Source organism: Mauremys reevesii, linkage group 1, assembly GCF_016161935.1.
Source record: "Mauremys reevesii isolate NIE-2019 linkage group 1, ASM1616193v1, whole genome shotgun sequence".
Lineage (NCBI taxonomy): Eukaryota > Metazoa > Chordata > Testudines > Geoemydidae > Mauremys > Mauremys reevesii.
The window spans coordinates 330907622-330926842 of NC_052623.1; the positions used below are offsets into that span (position 1 = coordinate 330907622).

The 19221-nt window shown below is 41.1% G+C and overlaps 1 protein-coding gene across 1 annotated transcript in view; it reads right to left on the reverse strand.

Moving 5' to 3' along the window:
* LOC120380997 (maltase-glucoamylase, intestinal-like) overlaps window positions 1-19221 on the reverse strand; it is a 100666-nt gene that overhangs the window by 74109 nt on the left and 7336 nt on the right. Inside the window, exons 2-4 of the mRNA XM_039498986.1 lie at window positions 10037-10415; window positions 9536-9641; window positions 9303-9451 (exon numbers count right to left, since the gene is read on the reverse strand). Of these exons, the coding sequence (XP_039354920.1) occupies window positions 9303-9451; window positions 9536-9641; window positions 10037-10415 (634 nt within the window). The remainder of the gene's footprint in view (window positions 1-9302; window positions 9452-9535; window positions 9642-10036; window positions 10416-19221) is intronic.

Consider the following 19221-nt stretch of genomic DNA (forward strand, 5'->3'; position numbering starts at 1 on the left):
AGTAACTGCACACCGCACCATAGTAACTCTAGCTCAGGAACCAATCCATGCAACAAACCTCAATGCCAACTCTGCCCACATATCTACACCAGCGACACCATCACAGGACCTAACCAGATCAGCCACACCATCACCGGTTCATTCACCTACACATCCACCAATGTAATATATGCCATCATATGCCAGCAATGCCCTTCTGCTATGTACATCGGCCAAACTGGACAGTCTCTAAGGAAAAGGATAAATGGACACAAATCAGATATTAGGAATGGCAATATACAAAAACCTGTAGGAGAACACTTCAACCTCCCTGGCCACACAATAGCAGATCTTAAGGTGGCCATCCTCCAGCAAAAAAACTTTAGGACCAGACTTCTAAGAGAAACTGCTGACCTTCAATTCATTTGCAAATTTGACACCATCAGTTTAGGATTAAACAAAGACTGTGAATGGCTTGCCAATTACAGAACCAGTTTCTCCTCCCTTGTGAGGTTTTCACACCTCAACTGCTAGAACAGGGCCTCATCCTCCCTGATTGATCTAACCTCATTATCTCTAGCTTGCTTCTTGCTTGCTTATATTTACCTGCCCCTGGACATTTCCACTCTTGCATCCGACGAAGTGGGCATTCACCCACGAAAGCTCATGCTACAAAACGTCTGTTAGTCTATAAGGTGCCACAGGATTCTTTGCTGCAAGTATACCAAGCAATTACTGCAAATTAAGACAATGTATTTATTGGCCCTCTGTTTTGGCAGTACCATAGCTCAAACAAGCTGGAACAATGGTGACTTTATGTAACTGGTCACTTAGTTGTTACACATCATGTTCGTGCCTTTGCCAATGGAAACCCTCAAGCCACTGGAAAAGGTGATTTTTTTCTTTTTTGCTTGGAAATATGTATAAAGTATCAACAAGAATTACAGGGGACCCTTTTAAAAACCAAGGCTTTTTTGTGAGAAGTTACTTGATATGGGAATAGGTATCAGTTCATGTGCTGTGTTCCTGGCAAAACTAACATGATCACCCAGTTCAGTCAGGTGCTGAGTTTCCAGTGTCAATGTTCTGTGAAAAGGATGGTTGAAGAAGTAAAAAGCAAATGTAGCCAGAAGGAAAGACATTGGGAAGAACTTGACTAACTGCCTTAGCCCACTGAGCACTCCGTGTGATGCCTCCTCAGAGAACATGAGGTTTCATATTTCCTGGTATCTGCAATCAAACACTGACATTTCTGATTTGAAAGTAATTAGCAATACCAAGGGATTACAAGTATTTGCTGTATTTTACAAAGGGTATTCCGTATACAATAGTGTCACTGCTGTGTTTTGGATCATAACTGCAGTGACTCTATTTTTCCACAATGGAACATGGAACACAGCGGCTCCTGTATTGGGACACCAGTTGTGTTTTTTTTATTAACTTACTATGTATTCATCTATTTCACGGCCATATGTTGAACTTCCATAGGGATCCAAAGGAGTTATCACAAAGCAATCAACAAAATGGTTTCCCAATATAAAGACTCACTCCCATCTCTCTCAAGCAGTCAACTTGCTGTGTGCTTCCAATCCCATTTATACACCATTTCCCATTTTGATCCTATGTTTATGTTGTTGTTTTTTTCTGTCTTGCTTGTAGAGCACCAGTCACAATAGTAGGCAGGTGCCAAATGCAGTATTTAGTGTAGCATAATACCACCATCAGAAATAAGCCTCTGCTCTCTCTTTTCCTTAGCGTTAGGTAACTTCTGATTGCCGCCATTGCTTTCTTTTTTCCCTTCTCCTCTTTAAAAGACAAAAAAAAGACAGGACTTCCCTTTAAATCCTCCCTTCCCAAGCATTCTTCAGCCCTGGGCCCCACTATTACATTAATGCTGTAAGCTGCCATGATCCATTGCTTTATAACACTGCAATATTTTGAGGGTTATTTAGGTTAAAAAAAATGACCATTTAAATGAGAGAGCCACCTTTGTCACTCTAAAACCCTTTGGATACAATAAAAGAAAAATGTTATATTTGCCTTGTGACGGTGTTTGTTTACTCCCATCTGCTTTAAAGCAGGATGAAAGCCAACAAAACAGAAGGAATATAAAATTATACAATGTTTGTAGGAATGTGCTTGATTCTCATTAAAAAATTACTTATCAACTACAATGGTAAACTGAACAATATCCCAGCCCCCTTTCCACGAATAAGGTCAGTCTAAGAAGTTTGTGTATTTGCGCATAAATTGATTGGTTTGAGAGAATATTACATGGGAGAAAAGTCTAAAAAATTCAGATACAATATTCACCATCAACAATTCAGCATTTGCCAGTTACACGCAGCATTGTCTGTGAATATCAGAGCATCCCCCTCAACTCAGGGAGATCTCCCTAGTAAAATGTTTGGAAAATGTTAATCTTTTAGTAGTTTCTATTGTATTTCCCAATCTTTGGAAGTATGAGGAGACCAAGGTATTTTGATAGCTGTGATACTGCCTACTAACTGTGGTGCTGCCATTCCTTTAGGTATCACTTCTGAAAACAGGTGCTCCCTTCCAAAGACTGTGCATGAGGCTTAAGAATAAGCCTCTCTATTTATAGCCTCTCATCTGGAAGAAGACTGACTCAGGAGCCAAAGGGACAGCATGAAGTTTGCATTTCTGGCTGGCATTCGAGCTTGTAGCATGAGAACAAACAGTAGGCCCCCTTTGTGCTACCAGCTCAGAGTGCAACTATAATGGATCAGTGAAACGCCTTTGAAAATAAACAAATGAAATAATGCCTGATTTATTTAAGGGATTAGTATATAATACCTTGTAGCATTTCAAGTATGACTAAAAGTCAGTGGAATCAGGTTTGTTAAATATGGTCACTTATTCCTTGAAATCCAAGCAATTATTAAATGTAAAAAAACTCCCCTAGCCCAAGGACATTTTTACATGTAAATAAACATCTGGTGCTAATAAGAGGTCTTATAAACCTTCAGAGATGTGTGGACCCCATTTTAGTAGAGAGATTGGGTAAAATTTTCAAAAGCACCTAAGTGATTTAGAAGCCAAAATCCCATCTTAAAAAGCCACTTAGACTTTAGGAGCCTAAATCTCAAGGACGTTCAATGAGGTTCCTAAATAATTTCTGAAAATGACACCTCCTCTCCAGTTTCCTCATCTTCACCTAACATCCTTGTGGCAATTCCAGGCATTGATAACTTGGAAGAGGAATACTCAGAAAGAGTTAAGTATATCTCTAGCTTTCTGGTAATGTGAGTTAGTAAGTGGAAGCAGGGAGGAAAGTTAGCATCATGTGACCAGTAGGTTTTCCACAGAACACTAGTGGTCCATTGACCACAGTTCAAGAACTGCTGTGGTAATACCACTTTTGATAATTAATCACTAAATGTATTTACAATTATTGATTCTGTTCTGTTCAGGTTCTTCTACTGCACTCATCACCATAATATCAGAGCATTTTCCAGAAGTGCAATAACCCAGACAACAGCATTTTTGTTTTGAAAAGGAATTAGGCAAACATTACCTACATTCCCGCTTACCAGTGTATAAAAATCATAATGATGAGAACACCAAAAATACCCTGGAAGAATAATGGCTGTTACAAACTGGAAGCAAATATGAGCTACACAAGTTGCACACAAGTTGCCTATGTTACTTTCAGCAAAATTGCAGTTTGAGACAATAGCTTTATAAATCATTCTGATAGCTTCCTTCTAGAAAATTTTCTCATGAGAAGTGGTGCCTGTGCTTACTACAAGAATCAATATAAAAGCCAGCTGAACTCTGCAGCAGCAGTTTTGAAATTAGTGACAATCTTGATTAGTATCAGAGGGGTAGCCATGTTAGTCTGGTTCTGTAAAAGCAGCAAAGAATCCTGTGGCACCTTATAGACTAACAGACGTTTTGCAGCATGAGCTTTCGTGGGTATTCGAAGAAGTGGATATTCACCCACGAAAGTTCATGCTGCAAAACGTCTGTTAGTCTATAAGGTGCCACAGGATTCTTTGCTGCTTAATCTTGATTAGGATTTGATTATTTGTTGCATGTCCTCCGAAGTGTGATAACTAACAAATAATTGCATGCTCTTAATAGAGATATCAGAAAATGTGTCTGGCTCGGAAAGATGCTCTGTCTTGCATTATTCATATTCTATCATGCAAGAAAGATTCTTTGGAGCACAAGTATTAACACAGTGGATCAGACGCATAGGCCATCTAGTCCAGTATCCTGGTCGCCAACAATAGCCAGTGCCACATGTTTAAGAGGAAGGCATGAAACTTGCTTGTGGAGGAAGGTTTTTTTTGCTAATATTGTAGGAGAATTGGTTTGTGTTCTGAGTCATTTGGATTGATAGCCTTTATAATTTTTTAATTAGCTGGTATGATTATAGCTGATTCTTATTATACAAATCTGCATCCTACCAAGCTCTCTGCCTCAATAATATATTGTAAATGCCACAGGATAATTATACATTGTGTAAAACATTATTTCTTTGTGTTATTTTTATATTTGTTACCTTTAAATCTCATGGGTATTTGCTTGTTGTTCATCTCTGCTGAAACCAAATAGCCCCAATCTCTCCTCAAAGAGAAACCTCTCTATGCCTCTGATCATTTGCCCGGCTCTTTTCTATTGCTGCTGTACCCATGGAATGACCAAAAGTGAATATGGTGTTCAACATGACACCATATTATTGAGTAATATAATGGCATTATAATCTGTGCAGTTTTATTTTCTACCCCCTCTTACAACAGCCTAACATTTTGACTGCCATTGGGCCCTGAGCAGATGTTTTTACACCTCTCACAAAAGCTTCCCACGTAGTACAAAGAGCTGCAGTAATGACTGTAAATAATATTCAGGAACATATATATCCATCCCCTAAGTTTCCATCTTCTCCCATCTACAATATTTTCAGGTATGACATTAGATAACTCCCCGTAAGGAGACCTTACGTACATATTTGACAGAGATGGAAGGGATTTTTATACCTATGGACACGAGCACAGGCCTGATATCCTTTCTTCTTCATCTATCATACCAATCCACTGTGATGGAATTTAAAGCATAAATACACATCTATTGCATCTGGGACAGAGACTGCAGTGTAGAAATGATGGATGAGAAATAAAAATATAGATATTAACAAAAAATCCACAGTAATTCTTCTGCACAGAATATACTGTACTCTACATGGATTAAATACCCCAACATTGTGCTATAGGACTTGTGGGATTATAGGGACTTCTAAGCATTTTTAGTGTGGTTGTCCAAAACGGAAAAGCTGCTGACAGAGATAAAGTGCTGTGTGTGAACAGGTTTATGAAAATTTGGGATAGTTTTACAATGGAAGGTACCGTGGTGTATATGGATTTGTGTTGTCTAGATACCATTTATCATCTATTGAGACACTGGGAATGCAGCTCGGAAATGTGTAATTTGTCCTGGTTTGTTGTTATTGATTACTTTGAGCAATACTGGTGTTTACAGAGAGATTAATGATCAGCTCAACTCTTTATTGAGAATCCAGGGATTTGATCTGCTGCAGCTGGATATGCAGGGTTCTTCCTGAGTCTCTGCCTTTCCCCAGAACTTCCCAGAGAGGTGATTCCCAGGTGTGGAGGTGACTGTGCTAAAACCTGGAGCTATATTACCTTTAGCATGGATTTTGCCCATAGATTGGGGGTGGGGGGAATGATGCAATCCCTTCCAGCCCTACCTCTGTCCCTCTTCCTACTTCCCCTCAGTGCTTCCCCACCCCATGCTGAAATCTGGTGGAGAAAGCATCTGACTCCTTCACTTCCTAGTGGAAAGGGCTATGAATAGAGGGTCTCCTCCACATGGTTAGCAGGATGATGAGGTTCATTTTCATATGAGCAGCTTGTGTAGGTTTAAAATAGACCCCCTGATTAAGCTGAATAGGGGGGTCCTTGGGAAGGCTCGGCTGAGTTGCCAGCTTTGGTAACAGAGTTTTCTGCAAGGCTGTGTCAGCAGGACAGAAGCACATTGGTTCATAGTGTAGTCTTGAATAGACAAAGAAAATTGCCACTTGCTAACAATGGGTGTCATCAACAGGTGCCCAGAAAAGTCTAACGGCAATGGCCATACCATGTTCAGCACAATTTTAGAAATGAGTTTTATCACTGCTTCTGAAACTGTGTAGAACACAGCTCTGACCTTGGCAACACATACAGACATGTCTGGCATCAGTTCAGCTGCACCTATTGCTCACACTAATCATCAGCAATGAGTAATTTTCTTAGGCAAAGCTTTTTTGATGGTTGTTCATGCAGCAGCAAAGGGGACAGGACACAAAGAATTGATTGCTGCATTTATAGGCTTGTTGCTTTAACCATTTTGGACTCCATTGCTTTGTCTGAACAAGAGGATTTTACCACTGGTTCAGCTGAGCCCATGTTACCACCGATGAGAGCCCTAATGTAGAGAAGGTTCCCATATGCCTAGACCCGTTTTTACCAACATGTTGGTAAAGCTGTTTTCACCAGGTTTAAATAACATAGTGGTAAAAATGCCAGAAGCTACAGGAGTCTCTTCTACACTATGGCTCCCACTGCTTCTCTCACTGCTCCAGCTACACTGGTGCCAACACTAGTGGGAATAATTCTGTAACATTCCCTGCTGTAGACACAGTTGCTACTATCAAATAAATAGCAAACATCATGGCTTCTAGATCCGGAAATATGGAGTAAATTAACATGTTGAAAGGAGGATATACACACAGCTCTCCTGAACTCTAATGGAAGTGGTGAGTGTAAATCCCTATAATGAGACAAAGAGATACTACTCAGCATCCAAATTCACTCATTTAGATTGGCTAGGATGTGTGAAGAGGTGATTTTTTGTTAATCACACAGGGAATTCAGCTACAAAGGGGGGTACAGCTGTGAGAGGAATCTTTCCCTGCTGGAACGAGACCCTCCCATCTATAATCAACTTGCTGTGCCTTTTCCCAGAAACATAACATTTTCCTTTCTCATAAACTATGTGCAAACATCAGTTTCATTAATAATAGTGTCTTCAGTTGCCGGATAAAACCATTAACCATGGCAATATTAACATTTAATCGGTTTTTTTAATTGGGTGGATTTCAGAAGAGCTTCATCTCCTGGGGTAACACAGCGTATGCTTTTCTAATGGCAATTTTTAACAGCAATGGATTCCTACTGAAATCTGAACTATTGATACAGATATTAGCCAAGGCTGCCATCTATCTTCCTCTCCTTTCAACACAGCCCATTCTTTCACAGAGCTTACACTGCCACTAAGCCCAGTTTCAAAAGTGAGTACTATATTTAGGAGTCCCTTTTTAGACAGATACTGCCTGATCTTCAAAAGCCCTTAGCTCTCAGCAGCTCCCATTGAGAACAATGGGATCTACAAGGTAGGAACTCTTTTGAAAACCTGCCAAATAGGGCCTGATTTTCAGAGTTGCTGAGCACCCGCAGCTCCCACTGGCATTGTGTGTGCTCAGCACCTCTGAAAATAAATCCTGCAGGTATCTTCAGTTGAGACCCAATGACTGAGACCCTCAAAATTAGTAAATACTTTGGAATAACAGACTAAGTTTCTGTGCTTAGCAAGTGTATGAGGGGGCTGAGGAGGAATGGGAATGGTATTATGAACCAGCTCATAGTAATTTTTCAGTAAGCGTTCCCCTCACATATCATAATTCCAATTAATGAGCCTTAATCAATCCTTACAATGAAAAGGGCTACTGAGATAATTTCTTGGATCAAGGAAAGGAAAATTTAACTGGAACCTGCTATCAACACAAAGCCATCAAGTCTAAATGAGGAAGTAAGCAAATTTTTCCTATCTCACTGATACATAGAACACTAATTTACAGTACCCTGTAAAAAACAAAACAAAAAAAACCTTTACAAAGTTGGCTATGAAGCTTGTAAAAGATGTCACACAAGATAACTATTTAGAAGAGTGTCCAGCTAATTAAAAATAAAGCTCAGTGTTTACATTTGCAGACTCAAAATATTTTATAAGCTGTATTCTCAAGGACAAATTCCTGACGAGACACAAGAGGGTGTAACACGTAGTGAAAACAACCAAAACATGTTTTGAAAATGTCCAGTCTCCTCCCCATAAATTGGGACGCTCCATTTCTTGCCAGCAAAATGTTTATATTCTGAATCTAACAACTAACATCTGACAGAAATGGGGTTTTATATGTTTTGTTGTCAATATTCAGGTTTAAGTTTTTGTATGCAATTTTACAGAAATTATGGATAGAAATAACCATTGCCACATTCCAACAAACTTCTGAATATGTACTGGACATAAAAATTCCTGTGAGCAGCAACATACTTTTTCTGTATTTTCTTTCCCAACATTCTCATACCTAGGGTACACATATTTATAGGATCTATTTATCTTGAGACACCTACCTGAGTCATCTAATGATACCACAGTCCAGTTTGTGACATCTTAATACATCATATCAACCTATCATATGATGGCAGTAACACTAGATTGTAATCTCACTAAATGAAGCCAGCAAGAGCACACTGATTAGAAAGGAGTAAGTTACTCATTCCATACAAATATCTTGGTAACCATCACTAAGTGGAAAATAAGCAAAGAAGAGATTTATGATGGAAAGTGACAATGTGAAATTTGTGGTGTTTGCTGATGTATGGACATTTCTCCTTAAGTAAAATATACTGCACAAGTTGTACAATTCAATGAATATTTTTGCACTGTTTTATCACTATTTCTCTAGTTTCCTTGGGCCTACATTTTGAAAAGTGATTAGAGTTTATGGGGGTCCAACTTAAGACATTACAAGAGCCTAATTCTCAGAGGTTGAGTGATTAGCACTTCCTGAAAATTAGGCCCCATAAGATGTCTCAGGTTGGGCACCCAGAAATGCAGGACCTCCAAACTCACTAGTCATGTTCCTTGGCACTATTTTATTGCATTGCAGACATACAGCATGCAGTACCAGCTAGATTTTTATTTGATAAGGAATAGCTCTTGATTCTCTGATCAATCTTTCCTTAATGTTTAAGTAACTCTTGCATGTGTGTATATATATAATTATGTTTATATTCAGCACTATGATAGGACTCCACTTCCTAATGGGACACGCCTTGATCTACTAGATGCCATGTGCATGTGTACATACACACACACACAAAATTCATGTTTGTGAGGGGAAGGATCATTTCTCTCTGTTCGCCATGTTAAACCAAGCAATTGTGTATGTGAAATAGTTCTCATCTTGTCTTCCTTATTTTTTTTACACAAAACAATCTTAATATACTTGTACTCACAGCACTGTTCCTGTGCTTTTCCTTATGATTTTAAACTGAAAGGAGGGTTGATTTATAAACTCGATGTCATAGCTGGTGTCAGCAGCAGCAGTGGATGGAGACTCAATCTTGAGTGGAACTTCAAATCGTTGGCTGTTAGGATCATAAATCTAAATCAAAGTGAGAGTAGGCACAAAGTTGTTGGTTCATTGGTTAGCTTAAGTTACTTGAACAATTTTTTTTTAAACACTTACCTTAAACCTGAGCCGGTCTTTCGTCTGGAACTCCACGTCTATGGCAACAGGAGAAATATCATTGCCGAACAGTGACATCATGGTATTACGTTTCATCAGCACTAACCTACAAATACACTTAATTACCACACACCAAAGTGCTCAAGCACAAGAACAGCCATATAACAGGGCAAAACAGCGGAAAGGATTCAGCTCTATGAACCAATAGCAAATCTTTCTGGATAGAACTTCCATAAATCATGAATTTGTTAATAGATATTGCTGGGGTGGGCAAAGGAGGGTTTTTTTCCTCCAAAATTCACCTAGATAGCATCAACTTGTACCCTCTCATGGAAGGTCCAGCTATTCTACAAAAGGGGAATGGGGAAAATTTATGCCTCTGCATTTATAAATGTATTCTAAAATCAGAACCCAAAACTGTATGCAGCTTTTAGGCAGTCCAACCAAATGTGAATGCATAAAGAATGATTAAAGACTTAAACAAGCAATGGTAAAGTTTACCTCCAACCTTTAGCTGTCTTTTGCGGCTGCCCAGACAGAGCGTACCCATATGGGCCAACTTCTGGGAAAGAGCACCAGGGGGCATTGGAGACTTTTGTAGAACACCAAATGCAGCCCTTTGCCTCACATGCCTCTTTTGAGGCACCTAGCTGAGGGTGGCAATCAATGCGTTTCTCAACTGGAACATTGTTAGGGCAAGTTGGATCTTCAACTGAGTCATAGAAGCAAAATGGAACATTCGGAGCATTAGTCTCACACCACCGGCAGCCACGAGTTATGCAGGAGGTTTCAGTAGCTCCAGGTTCTGGATGACAGTCTTGCCGAAGGTCCTCAGAGATTGTTGTTGGGCATGCGCTTGAGTGAAAAGGCTGAGCTAAAACTAAACCGGGAAAGGAAACAGATACTGAGCATCAAAACACACACAGGAGTTCAGCATGAAATAATTCAACTTGCTTTTGTGTAGCTATGGATAGAACACACGACACCTGTGGTGGATGGGACCTGAGAACAGTGTACTCATTGTTCAAACAAGAGAATATAGTTTATTCTAGACCTCAGGAACATCGTGCTGTATTTTTATTACCCAGATGTGGATTTTTTTGGGTGGGGAGGGGGCAATTGTAATTATTCCTCCTGCTGTGGTTTCTTGTATGTAGGCAGCTACGTGTTGTTACTTTGCCCAATGCCTATAGTACTCAGCTGAAGATGGAGCAGATTTGAAATATTTGTCTGAAGAAAAATTAGAAGATAAATAGTATATAAAGCAATAAATAGAATTCTTATGGAGGCGTGCAGCCTTGACTCTGGAATCAAGGCTCATAGTCAAGGCTGCTCTGAGATCAGCTCTTAAATAAAGGCTAAAAATCCTGTTTCACTTTAATGATTGAATTTGATGTATATTTACTACTATTAGTAGCATGTTTATATTATTATAGGTTTCAGACTGGTAGCCATGTTAGTCTGTATCAGCAAAAACAATGGGGAGTCCTTGTGGCACCTTAGAGACTAACAAGTTTATTTGGGCATAAGCTTTCGTGGGCTAAAACCCACTTCATCAGATGCATGGAGTGGAACATACAGTAGGGAGGTATAAATACACGGCATATGAAAAGATGGGAGTTCCCTTACCAAGTGGGAGCTTAGTGCTAATGAGCCAATTCAATTAAGGTGGAAGTAGACTATTCTCAACAGTTGACAAGAAGGGGTGGAAATCACTTTTGTAGTGCTAATGAGGTCAATATAAACAAGGTGACCCATTTCAAACAGTTGACAAGACAGTGAGAGTATCAGCAGGAGGAAATTAGTTTTTGTAGTGACCCATCCACTTCCAGTCTTTATCAGGCCTAATTTGATGGTGTCCAGTTTGCAAATTAATTCCAGTTCTGCAGTTTCTCGTTGGAGTCTGTTTTTGAAGCTTTTTTGTTGAAGAATTGCCACTTTTAAGTCTGTTATTGAGTGTCAGGGAGATTGACGTGTTCTCCTACTGGTTTTTGAATGTTAGTTGCTAGTGAGTATTTGCTTCAGGTTGGGGGGCTGTCTGTAAGCGAGGACTGGCCTGTCTCCCAAGGTCTGTGAGAGTGTAGGTGACAGTTCCCAACTAAAACCTCTCCAGCGCATCATCAAGGATCTACAATCTATCCCAGGGATTGGCAACCTTTGGCATGCAGCCGAGCCAGTTTGTTTACATGCCGTGTCTGCAGGTTCGGCCGATCACGACTCCCACTGGCCGCGGTTTGCCATCCCAGGCCAATGGGGGCTGCGGGAAGTGGTGCGGGCTGAGGAATGTGCTAGCCACCACTTCCTGCCACCCCCATTGGCCTGGAGCGGTGAACCACGGTCAGTGGGAGCCATGATCGGCCGAACCTGTGGATGCGGCAGGTAAACAAACTGTCCCGGGGCGCCAGGGTAAGCACCCTGGTGGGCTGCGTGCTAAAGGTTGCCGATCCCTGATCTATCCTGAAGGCCGATCCCTCACTCTCACAGATCTTGGGAGACAGGCCAGTCCTCCCTTACAGACAGCTCCCCAACCTGAAGCAAATACTCACTAGCAACTACACACCACTAACACTAACCCAGGAACCAAACCCTGCAACAAACCCTGGTGCCAACTCTGTCTGCATATCTATTCAAGGGACATCATCATAGGACCTAACCACATCAGCCACACCATCAGGGGCTCATTCACCTGCACATCTACAATGTGATATATGACATCATGTGCCAGGAATGCCCCTCTGCCATGTACATTGGCTAAACCCGACAATCCCTATGCAAAAGAATAAATGGACACAAATCTGACATCAGGAATTATAACATTCAAAAACCAGTAGGGGAACACTTCAATCTCCCTGGACACTCAATAACAGACCTAAAAGTGGCAATTCTTCAAGAATTTTTTTAAAAAAAAGACTACAATGAGAAACTGCAGAACTGGAATTAATTTACAAACTGGACACCATCAAATTAGGCCTGAATAAAGACTGGGAGTAGATGGGTCACTACAAAAACAAATTTCCTCCTGCTGACACTCACACCTTGTCAACTGTTTGAAATGAGCCACCTTGTTTATACTGGCCTCATCAGCACCACAAAAGTGATTTCCACCCCTTTCTGTCAACTGTTGAGAATAGTCCACTTTCACCTTATTGAATTGGCTCGCTGGCACTGATCCCCCACTTGGTAAGGCAACGCCCATCTTTTCATATGCTGTGTATTTATACCTCCCTACTGTATGTTCCACTCCATGTATTATTATAGTTAGTCATCACTAAAAAAACCCAAAACTAAGCTAGTCATCCTCATAACCTTACAAACAGAATGTTACCTAGCTAGTTATTTCTTTTGGTCCAATCCTGCACTTCCTCTCCCATGCAAGTGGGTCCCACTGGAATCAGTGGGATTTCTCATGTAAAGAGGGGTTTGCAACAATGGGATTCTATAGTGTTAACAAGTAGCGACTGTTATCAAAGATTACAAAAAGGGGGAATAAACCTACTGCATGTAGAACATCTACTCTCGATTTAGCATATGGGAATTTCAGTACTAAGCCCTGATCATAATTAAAGACCACTATTCTCAATTACTGCAACAATATTTTGGTGATTATTTCATTTTGAAAATTAAGTACTATCTTAAATGACTAAAGCTTTTGTATCTAAATGTTAAATGTAGACTATTGCATTCTCAAAAGCTTGAAGACCTTACTGCATATATAGCTTGACTATACTATTGACCTAGTGGTCCCCATTTAAATGTGTGTATACGACAATATTCATATCTGCCTCTTACAAGCAAAGATTTGTGATAGCAGTTCAAAATATAGAATGATAGGATGAGGAATGAGATTCTAGATTCACTTCAAAACCTTCCAGGATTCCTGAGTTTATTTCTGAGCAAGGAGTGGGAGAGGAATGACAGTTAAGTATTGTCTAAACTGACAAGTTTCAGAAAATTTCCCATGATTGCTTTAGCAAGGATGCATTTCCACTGGTTACTCCTGGGTGACTTCTGCATCACTGCACATCCACAGAATTTATGTCCCCTGCAGATTTCTTTGCTTTCCCACAGAAAAATGACTTTCTGACAGGGAAACAAAGGGAAATCATAAGAGCAGCCATGCGACCCTCCCCAGCAGTATGTTTTGGGTGCCCAGGGCAGCCAGAAGAGAAGTAAATCACTGTGGGGCAGGAGGCAGGACTGGGAAAGACCTGGCAGGTGGCTCCTACCCTGCACTGGGCTCAGCTGCTAATCCTGGCTCGGCTGAGGAAGATGGAACTTCCTCTTTCCTTGCACAGCATCCAGGGCCAGGTCTACCCCCGCCCCGCCCCAATTTCTCCCCTGGCTGCAGGTAGCTGTGCAACCTCCCTCCCACCCCACCCCCTGCTTCCTGAGGGAGCTGCTCCCCCATCCACCCAGCTCCCATGCATCCAAATCTCCTCATACCCAGACCCTCCCCTTGAGCCGAACCCCCCACACTCAGAACCCCCTGATGAGCCCCACTCTCCCTGCACCTGGACCACACCAATGAACCACCTGCATCTGGATCCCCACCCAAATGAGCCCCAACCAGATGCATCTGGATACCCACCCCACTGAGCCCGACGTCCCCAGCATCTGGACCCCCTCACCCACACCCCCCTGATGAGCTCTATCCCCCACATACCCAGACCCCGCCCACAGCTGAGCCCCAACTACCTTCACCTGGACCCCCCAACAAGCCTCTGTGCATCCAGATCCCCTCCACGCCTGAATCCCCCACTGAGCCACCTGCACCCAGATTGCCCCATACAGAATCCTCTCAACCCATACCTAGATCCCCCCACATTAAGCCCCTCCACACTTGGATCCTGCCTTGCTAAGCCTGCCTGCCCACACAGAGGGGCAGGGCCCTGGGGTGTTTCTCGGGCAGGCCAGGTCCTTGCGCTGTTGTCAGGGTTGGGTGCAGCCTCACTGGTGAGTCCATGTCCTGGGGCTGGGGGGGCAGACTAGCACAGTGATCTGCCATGTCTGTGCAGCCAGCGGCCTGTGCTCCCCAATTCCATGCTAGAGCCTCCACATTTATTTGACAAATACAATTTGCAGAATTTTAGTTTTTTTGGCATAGAATTTTTAATTTTTTGGCACAGAATGCCCTCAGGAGTAACTGGTGCTAGATACAGTGAGAGCTTTAATGTAGACCAATTGCTGGAATTTTTAGCTCTGTAACATCTAGACCTGATCTGAGCAGAGTTAGATGACAAAGAGAGCAAATCTCTGGCAGCTGGTCTATATAAATCCAGAAACGTGGACAAGGTGATCCAGTGGATACAGTGTACTTGGACTTTCAGAAAGCCTTGGACAAGGTTCATCAACGACTTAGATATTGGCATAGAAAGTACGCTTATTAAATTTGCAGATGATACCAAACTGGGAGGGATTGCAACTGCTTTGGAGGACAGGGTCATAATTCAAAATGATCTGGACAAATTGGAGAAATGGTCTGAGGTAAACAGGATGAAGTTTAACAAAGACAAATGCAAAGTGCTCCACTTAGGAAGGAAAAATCAGTTTCACACATACAAAATGGGAAGAGACTGTCTAGGAAGGAGTACGGCAGAAAGGGATCTAGGGGTTATAGTGGACCACAAGCTAAACATGAGTCAACAGTGTGATGCTGTTGCAAAAAAAGCAAACGTGATTCTGGGATGCATTAACAGGTGTGTTGTGAGCAAGACACGAGAAGTCATTCTTCCGCTCTACTCTGCACTGGTTAGGCCTCAACTGGAGTATTGTGTCCAGTTCTGGGCACCACATTTCAAGAAAGATGTGGAGAAATTGGAGGGGGTCCAGAGAAGAGCAACAAGAATGATTAAAGGTCTAGAGAACATGACCTATGAAGGAAGGCTGAAAGAATTGGGTTTGTTTAGTTTGGAAAAGAGAAGACTGAGAGGGGACATGATAGCAGTTTTCAGATATCTAAAAGGGTGTCATCAGAAGGAGGGAGAAAACTTGTTCACCTTAGCCTCTAAGGATAGAACAAGAAGCAATGGTCTTAAACTGCAGCAAGGGAGGTTTAGGTTGGACATTAGGAAAAAGTTCCTAACTGTCAGGGTGGTTAAACACTGGAATAAATTGCCTAGGGAGGTTGTGGAATCTCCATCTCTGGAGATATTTAAGAGTAGGTTAGAGAAATGTCTATCAGGGATGGTTTAGATAGTATTTGGTCCTGCCATGAGGGCAGGGGACTGGACTCGATGACCTCTCGAGGTCCCTTCCAGTCCTAGAATCTATGAATCTAAGGTCCCTCACTAAAGGCTCTTAAGCACAGTAAGCAGTCATGGGATGAAAGGGAAGGTCCTCTCATGGATCAATAACTGGTTAAAGGATGGGAAACAGAGGGTAGGAATAAATGGTCAGTTTTCACAATGGAGAGAGATAAACAGTGGCGTCCCTCAGGGTGTATTGAGATCGGTGCTGTTCACATATTTATAAATGATCTGGAAAAAGGGGTAAACAGTGAAGTGGCAAAGTTTGCAGACAATACAAAATTATTCAAGATAGTTAAGTCCAAAGGAGATTGCGAAGAGTTACAAAGTGTAGCCTTTTATTTTATTTAAAGTGAATTTTGTAATGTGGTATTACACAACTGTGGGTTCAGTTCTGGTCACTACAGTTTCAAGTTTAACAGAGTAAAAGTCACCTCTGCTATTTGCTTCAGATTTAGAGTCTCTAGGAACACAAAGACCAATGGTAGTGGCTACACATACATTCACAAGTACAAGGTCTAATTTATTTTACAAGTTTTATTACAGTTAACGTTATGATTACCCAAGCATATAGAAATTCTATACAGACCTATACACAAATATAGTTATACTCACATCCTTAAAAATAGTGTTGGGTCTTCCATGGATTGATTATCAGTAGAGGGATGGCTCCTGCAGGAGTTTTCCATAGGGAGCTCAATTTTCCCGCTCTGGGCGCCCTCTTTTTATAATGTGATTCTGTCTATACCTACATTCTGTTCATGTACATGGAAGATTCAATCCTCTCTTATTGGTTTGTGTCCCCTAGAAACATAAGGGACCCCAAATTCTATAGGCTATGTAGGCTCTCGTTAACATTGATGTACAACCCGTATCCTGTGGTTAAGACACATGTTGGAGATGTGTGCTTTTACTGCATTTTTATAATTAAAATTAATCTTCCAGCTAGATTTTCGCAATATTACCACTTGCTACCTCTTTTCCCATAATCTTAGGGCATCGGGTTATTCTTCGGTCATTTACTTATGTCAGCATTCCTTAGCTCCAAGGCCTAAAAGAGCTAAGCTAAAATCTTGCAGGCCTCAGCTTCCAGGCCTTGCATTCCAGCCCTATTTACTTAAATACCAAATACATGATTATTTCCTATAATACTGATCAATCTTATACTTCTATAATCCTACAATTTAACTCTATTTAGCATATAATGATTATATATGACATAGCATGTTAGTTAATTATAACATCACACAATGAATAATAAACTAAAATCATTGGCTAAAAAAGGGATCTCACAAAACTGGGTGACTGGGCAACAAAATGGCAGATGAAATTCCATATACATAAATGTAAAGTAATGTACATTCCCAGCTATACATTCAAAATGATGGGATCTAAATTAGCTGTTACCACTCAAGAAAGATCTTGTAGTCATTGTGGACAGCTGTTTGAAAACATCCTCTCAATGTGTAGCAGCCATCAAAAAAGCTAACATGTTAGGAACCATTAGGAAAGGGATAGATAATAAGACAAACTATCATAATGCTACTATATAAATCCATGCTATGCCCACGTCTGGAATACTGCATGGAATTCTGGTTACCCCATCTCAAAAAAGATATTGGACAGGCATCAAGAGGGTATGGAACAGTTTCCATATGAGGAGAGATTAAAAAGACAGACGTTTCAGTTTAGAAAAGAGATGATATGATAGAAGTCTTTAAAATTGTGAACGGTGTGGAGAAAGTGAATAGGGAAGTGTTATTTACTCTTTCACATAACACAAGAACCAGGGGTCACCCAATTAAATTAATAGGCAGCAGGTTTAAAACAAACTAAAGGAAGTAATTCACATGATGCATAATCTGTGGAATTTATTGCCAGGGAATGTTGTGAAGGTCAAAACTATAAGGAGATTCAAAAAAGAACAAGAGAAGTTCTTGGAGGATAGGTCCATCCGTGGCTATTAACCAAGGTGGTCAGGGATACAATCTCATGATCTGGGTAATCCTAGCCTTTGATTGCCAGAAGCTGGGAGTGGACAACTGTGGATGAATCACTCGATGATTGCCTGTTTTGTTCATTCCCTCTAAAGCACCTTTCATTGTCCACTGACAGAAGACAGAATAATGGTCTAGATGGACCATTGGTCTGACCCAGTATGGCCGTTCTTATGTTCTTATAAAATGCTCCCACTATCACTCCTGGAGCTGCACCAGTACTAGAACAACAGAGGGAAGTAGACCTAAAATTAACACTCAAGGAGAAAATAGGTTAAAAAACCAGATTATGTAAAGCTTCATCAGCTATTCCATGCTTTAGAGACAGGAAATGAACTGGGTTGCTCAGGTAGAAATGGCCTTCATTAGAGTGGGCTGAGATCACAAATCTTCAGTTTTCTGCCTCTATCCATCGGCATGAAGTCAGAATATTGACCAAGTGAAATAAAGCACTTTATTCAACACCAATTTCAATTTGTTTAGAAAAAGAACCATTCCCCCCTCATGCCTGGGCATTCCATGTAAGTCTTTGCATTGGATGCCCCCATTGGCATAGTCTATCACAAAAGGTCTTTTAGGACCTGGCATTGGTTTACCTCCGATTTGGCCCTACAGTTTGGAAATAGCATGAATGACTACAGCCATGGGGAGCATCAACAGGTTTCATTCTTCTTTTTAAAATGGGTAACTAAGCTTGTTGAATCAAACACTTTGTGTCACATGCCTGTGTTGAGCCATTCCCTGTGGGGAAAATGCCATTACATGGAGACAGTTGGAATTAAAGATGCTACACCAGCACAACTAGCTGCTTTCAATAGGCTGTAGAGGTAATCTTTGTGAAGCACAGTCACGTGTCTCCCAAGAATAATAGCCTTGAGTTTACTCTTGGCCTCTTCCTTCTGGATTACCCTGTGCAGGCTCCTTGATTTTCTAGAACTGTTGATGTGACCATAAGTCACAGAATTTACAGCTGGACATGGATGATCGTTTAAATCTCCCATGGTGCAGCCAGCCCATGGAGTGATATTGAATTTTGTTAACGGGTAGTGAGATGAGAAAGGAAAATAAATCAGAGTTTGGAGCTCAACCCAACTAAATAAGCGACATCTGAGAGTAGTATCTCCCACAGCATTAGCAACCCCCTCATAAATTTAGGGTCAGATGGTCTTACCACATCTACCTTCTTCTTAGCCATAAGTGCACGTAACCTAAAGCAGGGTTGAGTAAGTGCACGTGAGGTCTCTATAATATACAAATAAACTTCATATTGTTTATATTTAGGAACTTTGAATATTTATTACTGTACACATTTTTGCTAATGGTGCTGTACATTATATAAAAGAAATGAGAGCTGCCCCTTTAAGAACAGAGTGGGGCAGGGGCTAGAGAGTACAGTGTATGGGTGTGCCTCTGCTGCTGCAAGAGGCGGCTGGCTGGGAGCTGG